General features: G+C 39.9%; 2 protein-coding genes across 2 annotated transcripts in view; both read right to left on the reverse strand.

Annotated features, from left to right (window-relative positions):
* Positions 1 to 628: 628 nt before the first annotated feature.
* On the reverse strand, positions 629 to 7,426 carry LOC147150464 (uncharacterized). The gene is made up of 6 exons (XM_086026986.1): positions 7,287 to 7,426; positions 6,929 to 7,114; positions 5,929 to 6,308; positions 4,782 to 4,961; positions 4,575 to 4,704; positions 629 to 1,957 (listed from the first exon to the last, which is right to left on the reverse strand). The coding sequence occupies exons 3-6, from the start codon at positions 6,154 to 6,156 to the stop codon at positions 768 to 770; spliced, it is 1,728 nt and encodes a 575-aa protein (XP_085883112.1). The 5' UTR covers positions 6,157 to 6,308; positions 6,929 to 7,114; positions 7,287 to 7,426; the 3' UTR covers positions 629 to 767.
* Positions 7,427 to 10,079: 2,653 nt separating this feature from the next.
* Positions 10,080 to 18,422, reverse strand: part of aph1b (aph-1B gamma-secretase subunit) — an 8,849-nt gene continuing 506 nt past the window's right edge. Inside the window, exons 2-6 of the mRNA XM_086026918.1 lie at positions 17,276 to 17,446; positions 14,298 to 14,371; positions 13,795 to 13,917; positions 12,795 to 12,922; positions 10,080 to 11,262 (exon numbers count right to left, since the gene is read on the reverse strand). Of these exons, the coding sequence (XP_085883044.1) occupies positions 11,095 to 11,262; positions 12,795 to 12,922; positions 13,795 to 13,917; positions 14,298 to 14,371; positions 17,276 to 17,446 (664 nt within the window). The 3' untranslated portion in view covers positions 10,080 to 11,094. The remainder of the gene's footprint in view (positions 11,263 to 12,794; positions 12,923 to 13,794; positions 13,918 to 14,297; positions 14,372 to 17,275; positions 17,447 to 18,422) is intronic.

Consider the following 18,422-nt stretch of genomic DNA (forward strand, 5'->3'; position numbering starts at 1 on the left):
AAAGTGGAGGTCAACCCAAACATATTTTTTTCCAGAATATGTTCCGTGCAGGCCCACTAGTCTAAACACGGCATTCTGATTAATATTGCGTCTGTGAAATATGAGAAATCCACCCATTTTTAGCTAACCCAGGGGATGGCCTGAAGTTGAAGTTGGCCTGAAGGTGAAATTCTCGTTAAAAGGGCCTTTGTCTTTCATGGGGCCCTCGGAGACCCCAATAGGCTTTGTGTCACACAGTAAGGTGGTTTCATTTTTCATAAATGAGAGCAAGATCAGAAAGGAAAAGGGTAGGGAGGAAGGGCATTTTAGGGATTCTACATTGAACCAAAAAGTTCAATAAACCTGCTGTGCAAGTACTTCTACCACCATTTCACTGGCAACCAAGCGTCCACTTAAACAGGCTAAACACACACACACACACACACACTATAATGTGGGAAAGTGAGTCCCGTTTTTATTGTTACTCTTTCCTCATTTTCACCAACTACAATGCTAGTAATTCTTTGCACTCCACCACTTAGAGCAGGTGTCAGTTGGGCATTTACTGATCCTGTGTATGAATTCACTTGTCTGTTTTTGTGAAATGAAGTTTAGGTAAATTCAATCAAAAGAAACAGCACAGAAGGAGTAATGTGCACTCGCGGGTTTATTTACAGGCAATTAAAAAAATACACGCTTTTTTAACGTGTTTGTATTTGTACAGTGGCATCCGCTCATTTGGGTCAAAGTCAGCACACGATATGAGGGACATTGAATAAAGTTTGCAGTTACTGAAAAGGTATAACAGATACAGAGACATTTGTAAGAGCACAACAAATGTTAACAATTTTGTCGAGGAAGCTCACATCGTCTTCAATGTCAGTGAAACCTACGGGGACAGTACTTTGCAAAATTGTGAACTTCTGACAAAGAACTCCGATTACTCTCTGAATGTGAATCCTGAGAGATGCAAAGCGACTTGTGTTCCCCAAGTCAACAGGATCTAATTGGTTTTTGCCACGAGTGAATGCGGGAATCTTATTTTCAGCTTGAGTTATATGTACACTCCTGCTAACATCAAAACCCGCGTTTGCTAAAACTAGGTCCCCTCGGAGCACATTACGTAAAAAATCGCTTTGCTCTGTGATGAACATATCGCTTGTGCGCCCTCCCCAGGCATTTGAAATGAAACAAATTGAACCTTGTGGGCAAATGGCTATCAAGTATTTCACTGTACGCTGTGAAGAACGTTGCGCGCTGGCTAACAAGTTACTTGGTTTATCAATGGAAATTTCAAAACAGTGAATAATGCACACTGTCTTTTCGAAGGTACTGTTCCTAAAGGCATACGGAAGAGAATTTTTTAAGGATTCCCTATCTGGCCATATGACTAAACATGGCACCAGCCTACGATACATGACATTGACACAGTGTTTGAAAAGCTTGCAAACAGTGGTTGAGTCAGTGGCAAAATAATAGGCAAGAAAGTCAAAAGACAAGTTCATACGAAGCTTAATTAAAGTCAGCATATACTGCTGAAATGATGTCACGCCTGGCGTATGTTTCAAAAAAGGGGCTACAAAGTTAAAAAGCGTCATCAAAAGTGAAACTGTTGGTAAACCAGTGAGAATGTTGACCTTTTTATCATCGTTTTTGAGACTGGTCTCATTTAGTCCAATTCCATTTAGTTTTTCTTTTAACAACATATTTTCACTCCTCTGGGCTTTAAATTTTGACTCAAGAGATGAAGAGACCTCTGCGGATTCTTCAGCAAGAATCACAGCTCCAGCAGAAGAGTTGATGCCTTCTTCTAAAATAGGAAAATCAGCTGCTGCAGCAGCTGATGATGATGATGGTGATGATTTCCTCGCCTGCTTAATTCTTTTGTGTTTGCTCTTCTGCCTTCTGTTGAACGAATCCAGCTCCTTTCTCCTCTTCTTTACATGTTTAAGGATGGATGAACAATCATTCTTTCCCACTAAAACAAAAGAAAATGCAAGTTAGATGCTTAATGAATGAACTAAAACAGATGACCATTAACACAATATTTAATCGATCTTTCATTGACCACATGGTTACTTTTTTTATGGCTATGTCCAAATGTTCTTGAGTAAGATACGGAACCCCCACTTGCTCCTGATGCTGATGTATTTTCATGCCTTCCTAGTGAGGTGTCACTTTCCTTGGAACAGAAACACCTCACCGTTGAATAAAATAAACGGTGAAAATTACGATATGAAAAGACCAACAACATAAACTCATGTCTACTGTCCACAAAGCTAAAAGTCGTGCGCTTAACCACTCCGCTAAACCTTTGCTGGGCACACCCAAACTATCTCTAACTGAATTAAACGCTACATTAACATTTTACAAACTGTAATTTAAAAACTACACTAACTTTGCCCGAACAATGAGCTGGCCGCGACTATCAAAACAAACACAATTTATACTGAATGGAGCCACTACCTGAGGGATTTATATTAGCGATAGACCGATATGTTTTTTTTTTTTTTCAGGACCGAGACCAATTATTAGTAGTCGTGGAGGCTAATAACCGATATTTGGATCCGATATTCTTTTCTGTAAAAAGGAAAATATTGTCGTCAAAATCTAAAGAAAAAGAAAACTCGTAATTTTGTTGAAACATCTTTAAGTATATGTTTATTGAACAATTTTTCAGATTTGCATAATGTTGATTTTTTTCTTTAATCATTATACATTTTTGACAATATACAGCTTTGTTGTAACATTCTAACAAAGTTCAGGGAGCTCGCAACGTCATCAGCATGTCTTAAAAAGTTAAGCGAAAACTTGAAAAATAGCTCCCTATAGATTTCTAAAGTAAATAAAGTTTCAATATGACAGAAATGTTAAAATTTCACTTATCTTTCACTTCATCATCAATTTCACACAAAAAACAAAAGGTGCAATGTTCCCAGGGCCAGTATAATCTATTATAAAGTTAACTTACAATTTATATAAATAGTTCCTTGAAGTTAACACAGTTTTATATTGATTTATCAGCCATCAGATTTAAAAAAAAAAAAAAAAAAAAAAAAAAAAAGGCTGATACCGATACTCGTCAAAATGCCGAATATTGGCACCGATAATTGGCTCGTTTTATTTTGAAGTTGGCCTTCTTGGATAATTGGCGGCGGGTTACTGTCATGCGTAGAATGAACCATTTTTGCTGCGCAGTAAGAAGGCCAACTTGAAAATAAACCTTACCTGACCAAATAATATATGGACATCAATGACGTGTTGTGTCCTGGCATAACTGCTTGATCGGTTTATCTACTCATTTGTCTTTTGTTACTTCATTGCTTGCCTCACACCGTCATAGCAGCAGATGAAGAGAGTTTGGCCACTTGCACACCGGAGAGGATACGAAAATATACCGGTTAACAGCTTGTACGACAAGCAGGTGGATTTAAAATTAGTCCAAAAGGATAAGAACTTCAGAAGATGGATGGATGGATGGACGGATGGTTGGAAGAACACCTTCTGCCATTCAACAGTGTACAGCAGGGGATCCTGGTGGTTAAAATAAGTAACTACCTTTCAATAAAGGTTGATGCTGCATTGCTGTTAGCACATATGTACACTAAATATGTTTACAAAAACGTTATTTGAGGCTTGGCAAAGCATTTTGGACAACATGGTGTAGTTAAAAGCACTGTATTGTGCATTTCATTTAACATTACGATAAAATTGTTTTTTTATATTTTGTTGGCCTATCTAGGATGTGTTTTTCGGCAAAAGTACAATTAGTAACCCACTCAAATGGATTTGGGATTCTGTGGTTAAATGGTTAACAAACAGCGATTGTGGATTTGAGGTTGGAGTCCAGCCCCTAAAATCTATATCTATATATTCCATCCGATATAGTCAGAAGTACTGTGTTTCTGGAGTCTGAGCTGTTGGTAGTGAAAAACTCATACAATCATAAAGAGTCTGTTGAAGATGCAGTTCAGGAAATAATAAAATAAAATTAATAAAAAACAGAGGTGGGCATTCATCAATACTTTAGTCCGTCCATGAGTTCTCGCCTATATTTCAGGCGCGCCCGCTCGGTAATGGATGGATGATTCTGAATGTTTGCCGTTAATGTTATACATTAATTATGCCGCCGTCTCTGTGTGACCTATATCTTTGCTGCTGTAACACTGAAAATGTCCCCACTGTGGGATCAATAAAGGCCTTCTTATCTAATATTATCTTATCTTATTGATATTTTGCTTTATTTAGCGGCGTTTCTGCTTGTGCGGCGCCTTCATGTGACATGAAAATGATATTCCTGACGCCGATTGGCTGCCGCCAATGAGGGACAGACTGTGACCACGTGGGTCGGCCGGAAATACAGACGGGAACTTGTGACGGACAGACGATGCTCACCTCTGGTAAATAAACTGGAACAACAACAGCCTCATTACTATTGGTCCAAAATTACAGCAATGCTCACTATCGTTTTGATTTAGTTTTTTTATCCTCTGGTACGGTCCGCGGCCCTTTGGTTGGGCACTCCTGATATGCTGTACCAGTGCACCTTGAGCTGCACTTTCCATGCATGAAAAGTACTATACAACATACTATACCTGCATCTTCTGAACAGCGAGCGTCTGTCATCTTGGAAATTGCTCTCACAGCTGGGAGTTCCTTGCCGCACCAAACTTTTTTATGATTTAGACTCACTGTAGATGTCACTTGCGTTCCATGTCGCTTGTACTGAAAAGGAGGTCATGATTGAGCTGATTAGAGGTAGCAACCAAAGCATTTGATGAAGACATCACAGTTCAACTTACCGATGATGTCCGAGTTCTGAATGGCTTTGTGACAACAGCAGCCTGGACACGCTCACTGTTGAGACTAGCCTGTGGCAAAGAGTCAGTGATGTCCATTTGATTATTCACTTCGATTTCCATATCAGCGGGATTTGATGTGTTGTCATCTACTGCTGTAGCTTCGTGTACCTTGGACACCGTCTGGAATAACAGCGATACAAAATTAATCACCCCATTAGGGAACAAGAACAAAACCATTAAAGTGGAAATCAACCCAAACATATTTTTTTCAAGAATATGATCTATGCAAGCCCACTAGTTGAAACAAGGCATTGTGATAAATATTGCGTTTGTGGAATAAGAGTTAATCCACCCGTATTTAGCCATCTCTGGGGGCGGCCACTTTGTCACTTCTGTCGACTGAAAATGACATCATAACTACCCAGGGCTCAGGTAATAAACAATCACGGCTCAGCTTTAGAAAACAGGCGAGCTGTGATTGGTCGTTCCCTGAGCCCTGGGTAGTTGTGATGTCATTTTTAGTCGTCAGAAATGACAAGAAAGGATAAAAAGAGGTGGATTTTGCTGCTTAACTCATATTCCACAAATGCAATTTTAATCAGAATGCCCTGTTTCAACTAGTGAACCTGCTGGGAACATAATCTTGAAAAAAATATGTTTGGGTTGATTACCCCTTTAAAGCGGAATAGGCGATTCGGACCATACGAACTTCAACAGAGAGACTGGATTTCTCTTGCTGTCGTATTGGATGGTCTGTCAATAAATATCTCAAACCAATCTGTGATGCATGTTACTTTCTTGCGGAAAGAAATGCGAAACCCCAAAGGCATAGTGTCGTGCAGCTCTTCATGAGTTGGCCAGCGAATTAAAGGCTTTAATGCAAGAAATAAAATGTTCAGGGTCTCTATGAATGTCTTGGACACTGTCAATCTAGACACATCAAATCTGTAGGCAATATCTGTAAGGGGTATTAAGACGAAGTTGGAACAATGTCATAAAGAGCTTTTGAAATTTGCTCAAGAAAGAATTCTTGTTTTCTGTAATCACCCCGACAATCAGGCTAAAACCAAGCCATGAAAGTAACGAGGACAGGAAGTCCTGTGTAGTACTTCACTTTGTCGTCGCCTAAATCTTCAGGATTGTTTACCTTCATACTTTGTACAGCATTGTTTGCAGTGTCATTTTCTTTTCTTAACTGCATAATTTCTTGTTGAAGTCTTGCGATTTCAGTCTGAGCCTCCTCCAATTCAGTAGCAACTGCACCTGAACTGTCATTAAGATCCTCAATATCCAGTTCTGCTAATGGAAAAACATCGCACATCTCTTCTGAATTGTCTGCAGTGGGTTGTGAGTGGCTTAAGTCCAGCAGAGTCATTGCAGCCTCTGTCTTTTTCTGTGTCTGTTTTCTGTTGTTTTCTGTTTTCTGATGCTGGGCAGCCTTCGAGGGGGAGGTCCTTAGTGGACTAAAGCCCAAGTCTTTGTTGGGTACCCAGTCCAGATTTGTTTCGTCCCAAGGGTGAGGTTTACCTGTTAACAATAGATAAAGATGTAAATGCATGACACACTAGAGATATAATTTATGACATTACATGATATTTATTTTCTTGCAGTAACTCATTAAATATGTGAAATATGGTTTTACATAAATAGGGTGTATGTATCCATCTTATACCACAAACATATATATGCACCTAGTTCACTTATGTGCAACTAAGTAATAAGATACATTAACAAATAAGATACATGCTCGATTCGATTGAAATCACTTTCCTGGTTTCATCATATTGAAATGGGCCTCAACTGCTGAGAAAAAAAACAGCATAGACCGGCATGGTTTTGGTTTTGTTTTCGTGTTGGTCTTACTGGCGGGGTAACTAGCAAGACCAACACGAGCTCACACATTAGATCATTTTGAAATGGGAGAGCCATCTTAAAAGAAAAAAATGAGCATGGTTGTGTTTTGTTTTCACACTGGTCTCATCAGCTGCTCGCAGTGCAACTAGCAAGAACAACATGAACACACTACAGGACAGTCAACAGTTTTTTCCCTGTTTTTAAATAACAGGCTAGACTAACCAATAAGATCAAAATACTACCGTTGAAGAATAGAACAAAGAGCGATCATATTTCAGCAGAGAATATTTTACCTGTGACAAAGTGATCCGAGCAAATTCGAATGTAGTCAAACTTTGGTAGGTTGGCTCTGTTTATTGCAGCCAGCCACAGTTGTCTTCGTCTTTCACTTTTTTTCTGTGTGTGAAATCCTTGATTCGTGATCACTTTCGGGATTCTGTAGAATCCCTTTCCGCCTTTCCCCCCTCGATTTGTACAGCCTTCAACAACACACGTAGTAGGCATGGCAAACGTCCTTGTTATTTCACTGAACCGTAACAAATGAAGTAGCGATCGTGACATTCAAAATGGACGCGGGCAGTGCATTCTGGGTGATCCTGAGACCTCGAAAATAGAGTGAGTCGTAGGTACATGTAAAGAAGTCTTCTTTACCTCTTGCCTGCTCCGCTTCTTGCGTGTACCGCGGCTGCCGGATTTTTTCCTGCTCCTCTGGGTTGAAGTCGCGATTGTTAAAGGAAAAATCGTTGGCACTGCATCTGGTTTCAGCCTGGGTCGAACGACACCCGTGTAGCCAATGCTCTCTGCAAAATTTTTGCTGAAGCACGCCGGTTCGAAATGATCAGCACAGAGTTTGGAGTGTTTGCTCGGCCCCCACAGCTGTCCATGCTTTCCCCCCTGACGATTGACTTTCCGGACCCACTGGTCACGTATTATTTCATCACTAGGGAAGCTAAAGAAGCTCTTGCGACTGCCCCCACCATTACTACAACCAACTGCCACACAATAAACCATCGCAAAATATCGAAATACTATTGATCGCGTGGTACTAACACGAAGAACAGCACCCGAAAACTGGGAGGGCACTTGAGTCATTAAACTGAAGATGCACTGTGATTATATTTATCCATTAAACTGCTGTATAACTGCTATATAAGCACCTCGAATGGCGGTTATGGTTTGTAAACTGGTTCTAAAGGTATCAAGTTTTATTATCCGAGTAACATGGGCAGGACATGTTTTCTTTTTCACCTGCTTCCTTGTTCCTGTAAGCTCGCTTATTCATTGGCTACATTCCGTGGAACGTCACTACCTGGGGGCATGACTCGAGAGTCTTCGGGCTTTGTGATAAAATTATATCAATACATTTTATTTTTTGTTAAAACATCTGTTTTTTCGGTAGTGACTGCAAAGTTTCGGTAGATACCAATTACCATACTGTTGCAGTAATACTTTGTGTGAGGGTAGCATTGTAATCACTTAACTAGTTTTGCTATATTTTAACTTTTAACTTGTATTATAACTATCCATCCATTATCGATACCGCTTATCCTCACAAGGGTCGCGGGGTGTGCTGGAGCCTATCCCAGCTGTCTTTGGGCAGTAGGCAGGGGACACCCTGAATTGGTTGCCAGCCAATCACAGGGCACACAGAGACAAACATCCGCACTCACAATCACACCTAGGGGCAATTTAGAGAGTCCAATCAACTTACCATGCATGTTTTTGGAATGTGGGAGGAAACCGGAGTGCCCGGAGAAAACCCACGCAGGCACGGGGAGAACATGCAAACTCCACACAGGGAGGCCGGAGCCGGGATCGAACCCACGACCTCTGAACTGTGAGGCGGACGTGCTAACCAGTCGACCACCGTGCCGCCCGTATTATAACTAATGAAACATTATTTTTTTCCATTTTCTTATGGAGTAAGATCGCTGTGAAAAAGGCATATCCGTGATTTAAAGATTCGTATCCGTAATAGTAAAAGGCATGTCCGTGATTAAAGATTCGTATCCGTAATAGTAATAATTTGTGAGTACAAATCAAAATTGTAAGGGTTTGACTTCTTTTCTTGTGAGTACGAATAAAAACTGTGAGTGCCATTGTTTTGTGAATACAACTCTCGCTTCTACGACTACGAATCTTCAATACGCACGAATTGCTAGTTTACAACGAATGACTTTAGTGAGGACGAATCTGCAAAACATGCAAATTACGATGGCGTCACGCAGAACACAGGCAGGTCACAGAGCTAATCGATCTGCGATTCCTCTCCCCGCGCATGTGTAGAGAAGAAAACAAAGCTCTGCCTGTGTTCTGCGTGACGTCATCCTAATTTGCATGTTGTAAAGATTCGTCCTCACAACACAAAAGTGATTCGTCGTAAACTGGCAATTCGTGCGTAGTGAAGATTCGTAGTCATAGAAGCGAGAGTTGTATTCACAAAACAATGGCACTCACAGTTTTTATTCGTACTCACAAGAAAAGAAGTCAAACCCTCAAAATTTTGATTCGTACTCTCAAGAAAAGAAGTCAAACCTTCACAATTTTGATTTGTACTCACAAATTATTACTATTACGGATACGAATCTTTAATCACGGATATGTCTTTTACTATAACGGATACAAATGTTTAAATCACGGATATGCCTTTTTGACAGCGATTTTACTCCATATTTTCTAGCCGACTTAGGGCAAAAGCAGGTTACACGCTGGATCGGTCACCTGTCTATCATAGAGCACTTCATCATTGGAAAAGTGTGGTTTCACCTTCCAAATGAAAATGTAATTGGAATGACAAACATTTTTGTAACATTGTCAGGTCAAACTGAAAATTTACATGGACTACAAAAATGGCCGAAGAGCTGACCTGGCAAAAGAACTGCCCGAACACCTCCCCCAGAGGGCAGCCATCCTGTTACTGCCAACTTCAGCTATTTTGTTTTTTGCTGTAAAAACACTGTTATCAGTGCGTGTGTAAAACTAACTTAAGCATTTAAACACAAAGTGAGTCCAGGGGCGGAGCTACATGGTGGCCATGGCCACCCATCTGGACACCTCCACACCTAGGGGAAAATTTTGATATTTGGGATTTGTCTGCCATTTTCACATGGATGAATGTATTATATGTTGTGCAGTATTCTTAGAACCCTTGCTACTATGCCACATGTTTTTTTAAATATTAACTGCATATTTGAAGAATAAATGTACTATTGATCAGAATCAAAACTAAAATAATCATTTTAAGTAAAGAAGTGAAAGAACATTAAATTCTTAGTCAATGTCTATCAAAATCATTACTTTCACACCATAACAAGCAAACAACATGGCCAAGAAGTAGCCTAATTGTTTTTCATAAAGAGTGGATGCACGCACGCACGGCCACCCCTACCACCCCTCTGAACATTTTCTGGCTACGCCCAAATGAGTCGATAACAACATGCAACATTTCAAAACATAATACAACACATTTATTTGAGAGAACTGCAGTGCAAACAAGTGTGATGCCATTGTGAATCAACCAGACTTGCATCTGATTATTATTATTTTTTTAAACTTAACAAAACTAAGAGAAGATTGGCACACTTATCGAAACATCTGATGAATGAAAGTTCGAGCAGAACTCACCGAGGATGCATAAAATAAAGGAATGCTGCATATAATTATACAATTGCTAAAATACGAGACAAGACTAAGTGCCCACAAGAGCAACTAAATCATTAAAGACAACAAAGAAACAGAACCTTTTTTATAATTACAACACTTTCACATCTCAATTTGTGCTTGGTGATCACAAAGTATTTGGAGCTAGATGTCAAATCTGTCAACTAAAATAACATGGCATCAAAACCAGTTTAAACGAGGAAAAAAAAACATCTACTGTATCTCATAGCTTACACCTCACATCATTGCCACCTCCTCAGTGGCAATGATGTCCACAACATACAATTATTTTGGGTTTTTTTTAATCATTGTTCAAAATTCACCCTTTGAACAACATGACCCATTACTAAAACAATAACCTTTACCTTCAGGTTTCAATGTTGGGCAATATATGACTACATGTTCGGTGGCGACACTCAACATTGAAACTTCCTATAACATTGCAGCAAATTAAAAGCATGGGCACTGTTAAGCACAGGAGTTTATATTTAATAATAATAATAATAATGCATCAGATTTATTTTGTGAGCGAACCACATTTAATCTCAATTAATTCCCATAAAAGGAGCTTTACCAAAACTGGATAGGAATCTCTCTCAAAATTGTATATTTCCTCTGCAAAGAAGTCACTGATTTTACAGGTCCTTGAAAAAAATACCCTTGGGTTCAAATTCAAAATTCTGATTAACAGAGAACAAGCACTCTCTCGTGGTGGTCAGTGTGTGAGTGTGTGTGTCTGTGTGCGTGCGTGCGTGTCATTTCTGGATGGAGTCTCCTGCGAGCTCCCTGGAGTGTTGCGTTATCTGGGCCGGTGGTTGGCAAGCAGGAAATCTTTGTCTTTGCAGGTCAGGCAAAGTTTGAGGTTCCTCAGGGACCCGCCAGCAGAGTAAAAGGCCCACATGCCCATTAGGAACAAGATAATGTAGGTGGGAACCAGGCTGGCAACATACTCTGGGTTCTGGAAGGTCTGTGAAATGAAAGAGATCAACTAAAGCCAGTGGTACAGGGTAAAATGCCACTTCATTAATTACAACTGCATACTCAACCAAAGAGAAGTGTGAAAAATGCCACCTAATTTTACTACATGACAGAGGTGAGAGGGGAGTAAATGTTAGACTAGGTTCACACCGCAGGTAAATGCGACCCATATGCAACCTGTATCAGATTTTTTATCTGAACGGCTCAATTCAGATTTTTTTTTTTTTTTCAAACGAGACCTGGGCCACTCTTGTTTTGAGTAACATTATTGACTTTAATTTAATCCCACTTAAAACATGAAGCATAAAGTGGACATTTATGGTGATACTAATTCATCCACATAGATTGGTTCATTTTTTATGACGTAACGTCATCTTTAGTGATGTCTCCATGAAATGGGATCGAAAAACCTCGCCTCTTCATTTCCCACAAATACTATATTTGTACCTCCTACCGAATGGCTCCACTGTAGAAATGCCCCGACACGCTGGACTACATTTACTTCTGTAAATACTACGTCGTGAGTGACGTCTTCTCTTCTTCTGTGCATGCGGGTCACTTTGGCAACATATATGTTCACACACAGACCGAGGTGACATTTCTATGTAATATGAATGCTTACACACACACACACGCAAAAAGAAATCTGATTTAAAAAAAAAAAAAATATATATATATGAATTGAACATTAAGACCTACGGTGTGAACATAGCCTTAAGATGACGTTATGAAGCACTACAGTTTCGACACCATGGTCATAATAGTTACGGATTTTTCATCATAGTCAGTTTTTATTTTTTTTAACTCATTTACTGCCATTGATTAATTTACTTGTCTTTTTGCAGTCCAGCCATTCAATCCCAGAAACGTATTTATATTTCTTTCAAATTTTTTCAAACGTTAGGGTAAAAGAGGGTCTGCAAATGTCTGGCAGTGAATGAGTTAATGTAGACTAAAAAAGTAAACATCATCCGCCCTCCCACCTAAATGATATCCATCCTACCACAAGGAATAGCGCAATTAAAAAGCCTGACAAATTTGAATTTTATTTATATACAACAATATTTCAGGCTCCAAAAGAACAAAGCCCAGGGGGTTTGACTCCAGGCGAGGGTATTCCTGTGTGGAGCTTCCATGTTCTTCCCGTGTTTGTGTGGGTCTTCTTGTCCTGTGGCTTTCTCCCACATTCCAAAAACATGTACATTAGATTCATAAAAGACGCTAAATTGGCTGGCGACTAGTCTAGAGTGTACCCCACCTTTCACCCATAATCAGTTGGGATAAGCTGCAGCTCACCCGAGACCCTGATGCGGAGAAGCAGTACTGTTCACTTTTTTTAGCCACTGAGTGAGTGAGTGTGTGTCGTCATAATACAATTCTTTTGCCTGCCTCACTTATCTGATAAGTTTGGTGTTTTTCATTATGCAAACTTGCCTGATAGCAACGCAGCCATGGTGTAGGCAAGCTTGCGTCTTTACAACGTGAGCCCCCAACCCCATTTTCACTGCGCACATCACTCACCAAACAGGAAACAAGCAAGTGGCTGAGGACAACGGCAGCAACCGCCCACCATTGCTGCTTCTCACAGGCGTCAAAGAAGACCACACCCCAGAACATGTGGAGAAGGATAATGGCCATCGTCATGAATGCTAGGAAGGGAAAAGAGATCACATGTTTCAGTAGCGCAAACATGCATGTACTGTGCATTTCCCTTTTTCCACATCATCACTGTTCCTAGTATATTATAAACGTTGCCTTAGTCTACCAAAAAACATGAGAATGCGGAGATTTTTGTGTATTTTGTATATAATGCTGTGACTTAAATCACAATATGTGGCTAAAGAAAAAAGCCAGTTTTGTTTTAAAAGAGAAATCAACGCAAACATAATTTTTTCAAGAATATGTTCTATCCAAGCCCACTAGTTGAAACAGGGAATTCTGATAAATATTGCGTTTGTGGAATATAAGTTAAGGAGCAAAATGCACTTGTTTTTAGCCATCTCTGGGGGCGGCCATTTTGTCTTCTGTCGACTGAAAATGACATCACAACTACTCACAACGACCAATCGCGGTTCGGATTCAGAAAAAAAGGTCAGCCGTGGTGGTTCTCTGGGCGTCTCGGCCTTGCGCCGGATGTGGAAGCGAGCGGCAAAAGCAATAGCACACTCGCTCGCAGCCTCCCTGGTGCTGGAGAGCGACCTGTGAGCCGGAGGAGCCGTCTGCCCGGCAAAGCAATTTTTCTCTTTGCAACTCAACAAGTCCACAATGTCACAAATGCCGCTCTGTTGTCTCATGCCCTGCTGCTTTACTCCAATATGGTGAGATGGCTCTCAAAAGGACTGGCCCTTAATTGTTTGTATTAAATAAGAAATTAAGCTTTCTGTTTTCTTATTGTGAAACACTTAATGTTTTAAGTTTTTAAACTCTAAGTGGATTTTATTTAGTTATTGAATACAAACATCAACAAAGATCATAATTTCTGAACGTAGTATGATAATGCAGTGTGAGAATTAAGTGGTACCTGAAGACAAAAAGTAGTGCTGTGAGTCTCCATGGATCCCGATAGTTCCCGGCCCAACAGAGTCAGCAAGAATGTTCACCACAGAAAATGCGCCACTCATGAATCCAAAACCAAGGCCAGACACTGAAACAGATCACAAGCAAAGGAGCATCTATATGACAGCAATTGTACTGCAGATGTGGTGAAATAGTTTGGATTGCTCAATAATAATACTCATCACCATTTCTAAAACATGACTTCAGTGCATGATTTAAGAACAAATTAATGTTAGCACAATGTTCAACAAAGTTTGGGTTTGGGTAAATATTGTAGTAGGTATTTATAGTCAGGATTTAGCGCAGTGGAACTACCATTATGTAATAAAAACAGTTAAATTAACGGATTGGAAAGTCACATACTGTATATCCTAAAATCTTTCAGGTGAACAAAATGTGGTTAAGTTCAGCACCACCTCGATTAAAACATATTTTTGTGATGTTATCTTGTTATTTTTGGAAATGTACCATAGGCCAGTTGTCGTATGGAGATGGGCATCGTTTCCTCCTGACTGAGGGTGAGGAGCCCTTCATTTGCTTTCCTGCAAACACAAATGCACAGATGCCATACAACATTGTGAAAAACAGGCATCAATACAGAAAATGTGTATCAGTGGCTCAAACTAATCTAAATACAGCATTTTGATTGCAATGTTTGTGGTTTCTGAAGCTGAGCCGTGACTGGTTGTTACCTGAGCAACTCTTGATATCATTTTCAATTGACAGCAAGTGACAAAATGGCCGCCCCCTGAGATGGATAAATAGGCGTGGCTTTGACTGCTTAACCCATATTCCACAAACGCAGAATTAATCAGTATGCCGTGTTTAAACTAATGGGGCTGCATAGAACACATTATTGTAAAGAAAATGTTTGCATTGACTTCCTCTTTAACTCCTTCACTGGCAGACATTCTCTAACCGTCTTTTATTTTGAAAAATTTGAAAAAAATATAAATAAATTCCTGAGATTGAATGGCTGTACTGTGAAAAGACAAGTAAATTTGTCAATGGCAGTGAATGAGTTAAGGGAGGGTTGATTGCGAATAAAGGCTTCTTTATACTCCCGCGGGCGACATCCGCGAGAACGTCACTGCGGCGGTTTGCCTTTATACTCGCGCGCAACCCACACGCGTTGGCTTGAAAATGTGTTGCAGTTTCACTCCAAGTCGACGGTCGTCGCTACGGCTGATACTGACGAGGACACCGCTGGGCGGAATTTCCTCTGCCTTTTATGGCCAATTCCAGTCGGCGTTTTTACGATAAAAAAACGATAAAAAAGACAGCAACAGCAATGGATATCGTGCCTGCTACAATAAAGAGACCTAGATGACTAGACGATGCATTTAATAGTATTTCGAAAACGATCTGGAAGGTGGCGGCGGAGGTGCATGCTGTTCTTTAGCATGCTAAAAAGGCGGCGCTAATGCACCACACGTATTTGTCAACCACCAAAAGAAAGTCAACATGATCAGGAAACGAGGATTTAGGGTCCCAATCCGAGTTGTAATTTAAATATCCACAAGTTGAAACTGAGTACATGTGGCAGGACCAGCCAAACTATGAAAAAGAGTGTGACTATAGAGCGAAAAATATGGTATTTGAATACGGCTTTGCAAAGTGAGAAAATTACTTTAGATCTTACCAAAAAGTGGAAAGCAAGTAAAACTAAAAGTAAAACAAACTATAGTTGGTGTTTAGTTGCATACTTGACAGAGGCTACCACTAGAAGTAAATAAAACTGTTAAACGAGTTAATTTTTTTTAACGATTTCAAACATTTCAATTGATCTCCAAGTTAAGGCTTTCACTTTTCCAGACCTAAAATTAATACAAATAAAAATAATTTGAGGGTCTTTAGGTGTGAGCTATTATTCCACTATTTCTTTTACTAATGTTTTAATTATTGAGGTACTTAATGCAGCTTTCATGACAACATAACCAAGGACCAACTATAATGTCAACGTCTGAATAAATGGTCATCATACCACTTTTCCTTTTTGCCACCACTGGTACCTTTCTGTGGTGTGGTGGCATTACAAAAAAAATAGATACAAGTCAAAGAAAAAGCTAAACACACGTGGACTAATGGACAGAGGTGGGCATTTTACTAAAACATGGTTGTCGATTAGCTGCCGTCAAATGTCGGAACGCGTGTGTGAGGAAGTGCCTGATGGCACAAGCACAGAGACAATGGTGAGCAGCTACTTGAGCCGACAAAATACAAATAAAACAAATAAATAAAAACGCATCCGTGCAAAGTTGGCAAGAAGGAAAAGTATTAAAAGGATGAATTCAGCCGTAAATTTCGAGGCAAGAGACGAAAAGATGTTTAATGATGAGTCGCCGCCGAGTGGTAATGCGTCCTAAGTAGACATTATCTTAGTTTTCCTAACGGGTGGTGTGTGTTATATTATTAACTGGAGATCGGGTAAAACATTAATTTCATACATGTATGTTTTATTTACTTATCCATCTTTATGATTCGTTGAGGGAGTGATTTAAGAAGTGCTGTCCACGTTTATCACGTTTCATGAAGTGACGTGTAGGAAGTGGTAGTAGAGGCACTGGATTATTGTTTATCGGTCTGTGAGAAATTGACTGATCAAGAAGTGCAGTCCACGTTTACATCATGTTTCACGAAACAAAGTGATATGTAGGAAGTGACAAAACCACTGATTTATTTCATTATTGTTGTACTCTGCATTTGAGTTTGTGCCTTTTACAGTATAGTGTCATTATAGTATACTTAGGTGTACACCACACGTGTGTGGCAGAATTATGTTGTCATCATGGTGAACGCTTACCAAACTGCACATTCAAATATGCACATTTATACCTGTAATTGGAGTAGATCAAATGTCTTTCATATGAATTAATGCTTCATTTTGCCCTTTACCTCAGTATTCAATAACACATAAGACATCTGATAGTTTGTTAAAATAAGGATTAGTGATTGAGAAATACATTAGAAAAGCACCTTGGAAAAAAAAAAACGCAACTCATATCGCAATCGCAATTTTGAGGAAAATAATTCAGCAATTCGATTTATTTTCCATAATCGTTCAGCCCTAGTGAGGTCCATTGGTACTTGACCCGGATGGTGACAATTACACTGACGGACGAACACCCAATTCTGTCCGTGCTTAGCCTGTCTTTTTTTATTTATTTATTTATTACTATTTTTAAGTTTCCCGTCTATGGTCAGGAAAACGGCCGCCCGTCAGTCTGACGGAATGCCCTCCTCTGATAATGGACAATATGCTGAACTATGGCGTGGTGGCCATTTGACCTCTGAAGTTGTGACTTTGGAGGCATATTTTTCCAGAAGAAGAATTCATGAATTCAAGTTGTAGAACTTTACAGGCCATCATCTTTTGAGTTTCCACTATATGTAGTGTTACAGCAGTGTGTCAAACCATCGTAACAACTGTTTGGGATATAGCTTACTTCAGCAGCTTGTAGTAAGCGAAGCGGAAGGTCTCCTGCAGGAGGACAGACAGCACCACGCCGAAGATGAGGAGACCTTTCTGCTGAACCGCACTGTCCTTATTACTTATCTGCACGGAGATGAACCAAACCAGAGAGGACAGCAGGAGGGAAACAAGCCAGAAAAACGCTCTGGAAGAAAAACCCACATGACAAGTTCAGAGACGGAAAAACAGGCAGGATAACGGCCCTCGAGGACCGAAGTTTGACACCTGTGTCCTAGAGTGATTATTACGTGTATTTTCAGATGTTCCTGAACAATTTAGTTTGATGTTTGTAGAAAGAAAAATCAGCTTTGAAAGTGAATGCACACATAGATTAAGTTTAGTTTAGAGAAACATTTAACTAGGTGACCCTAATTAAGGTCACTGGGTGAGCTGGAGCCTACCCAAACTGACATTGGGTGAAAGCCGGAATACGCTCTGCCCTGGACTGGTCAGTCATTTGTGGAGCACCTTTTAAAAGATTGATTCGCTCCACACTTCTTTTAATAATTGTAAATGGTTTTTTTTTTTTGATAGCCTCGCTCACGTTGTCACCAGCGAATGCTTTCTCATTTGTCTGTCTCATAAAAATGAAAACAACAACAGATACATAGCCTGGTTACAAAACGTGAGAAGAGCACAGATGTTGGTACTCCTGAATGACAAGCGCTTCCAGTAACACTCCCTTTAGCAGCTTCCTTTTTCTTAGGAGGCAGTTGTGTGTCTGCATACTCCTCAGAAAGTAGGTTATCTTGAGATAATCGTTATCGTGAGCCTTGTATCGCAAACCGTATCGTATCGTGAGGTACCCAGAGGTTCCCACCCCTATTCATATGATCTAAATATTTGGATATTTATGGACTGGCATGATCAAATTTGGCAAATGAGCTATCATTTTTTTCTGTTCAATTGTGATGCAACTGATCATGTTGGAAAAAAATGTCCCCAAAGGTCGAACACTTCTATAGTTCGCATAAAACTGATGCATTATTATTATCGTCTTTATTGATACTGCTGAATGAGTACAACACATAAGGTTTCCCTCCCACAAGTTCCTAGTTATCACTCTGGGGAGGCAAACAAATCGAATTAAGTTATTATTGTCTGAGAGCAACCACATTATT

Source organism: Filicampus tigris, chromosome 3, assembly GCF_054856515.1.
Source record: "Filicampus tigris isolate MCC_2025a chromosome 3, RoL_Ftig_1.0, whole genome shotgun sequence".
NCBI lineage: Eukaryota > Metazoa > Chordata > Actinopteri > Syngnathiformes > Syngnathidae > Filicampus > Filicampus tigris.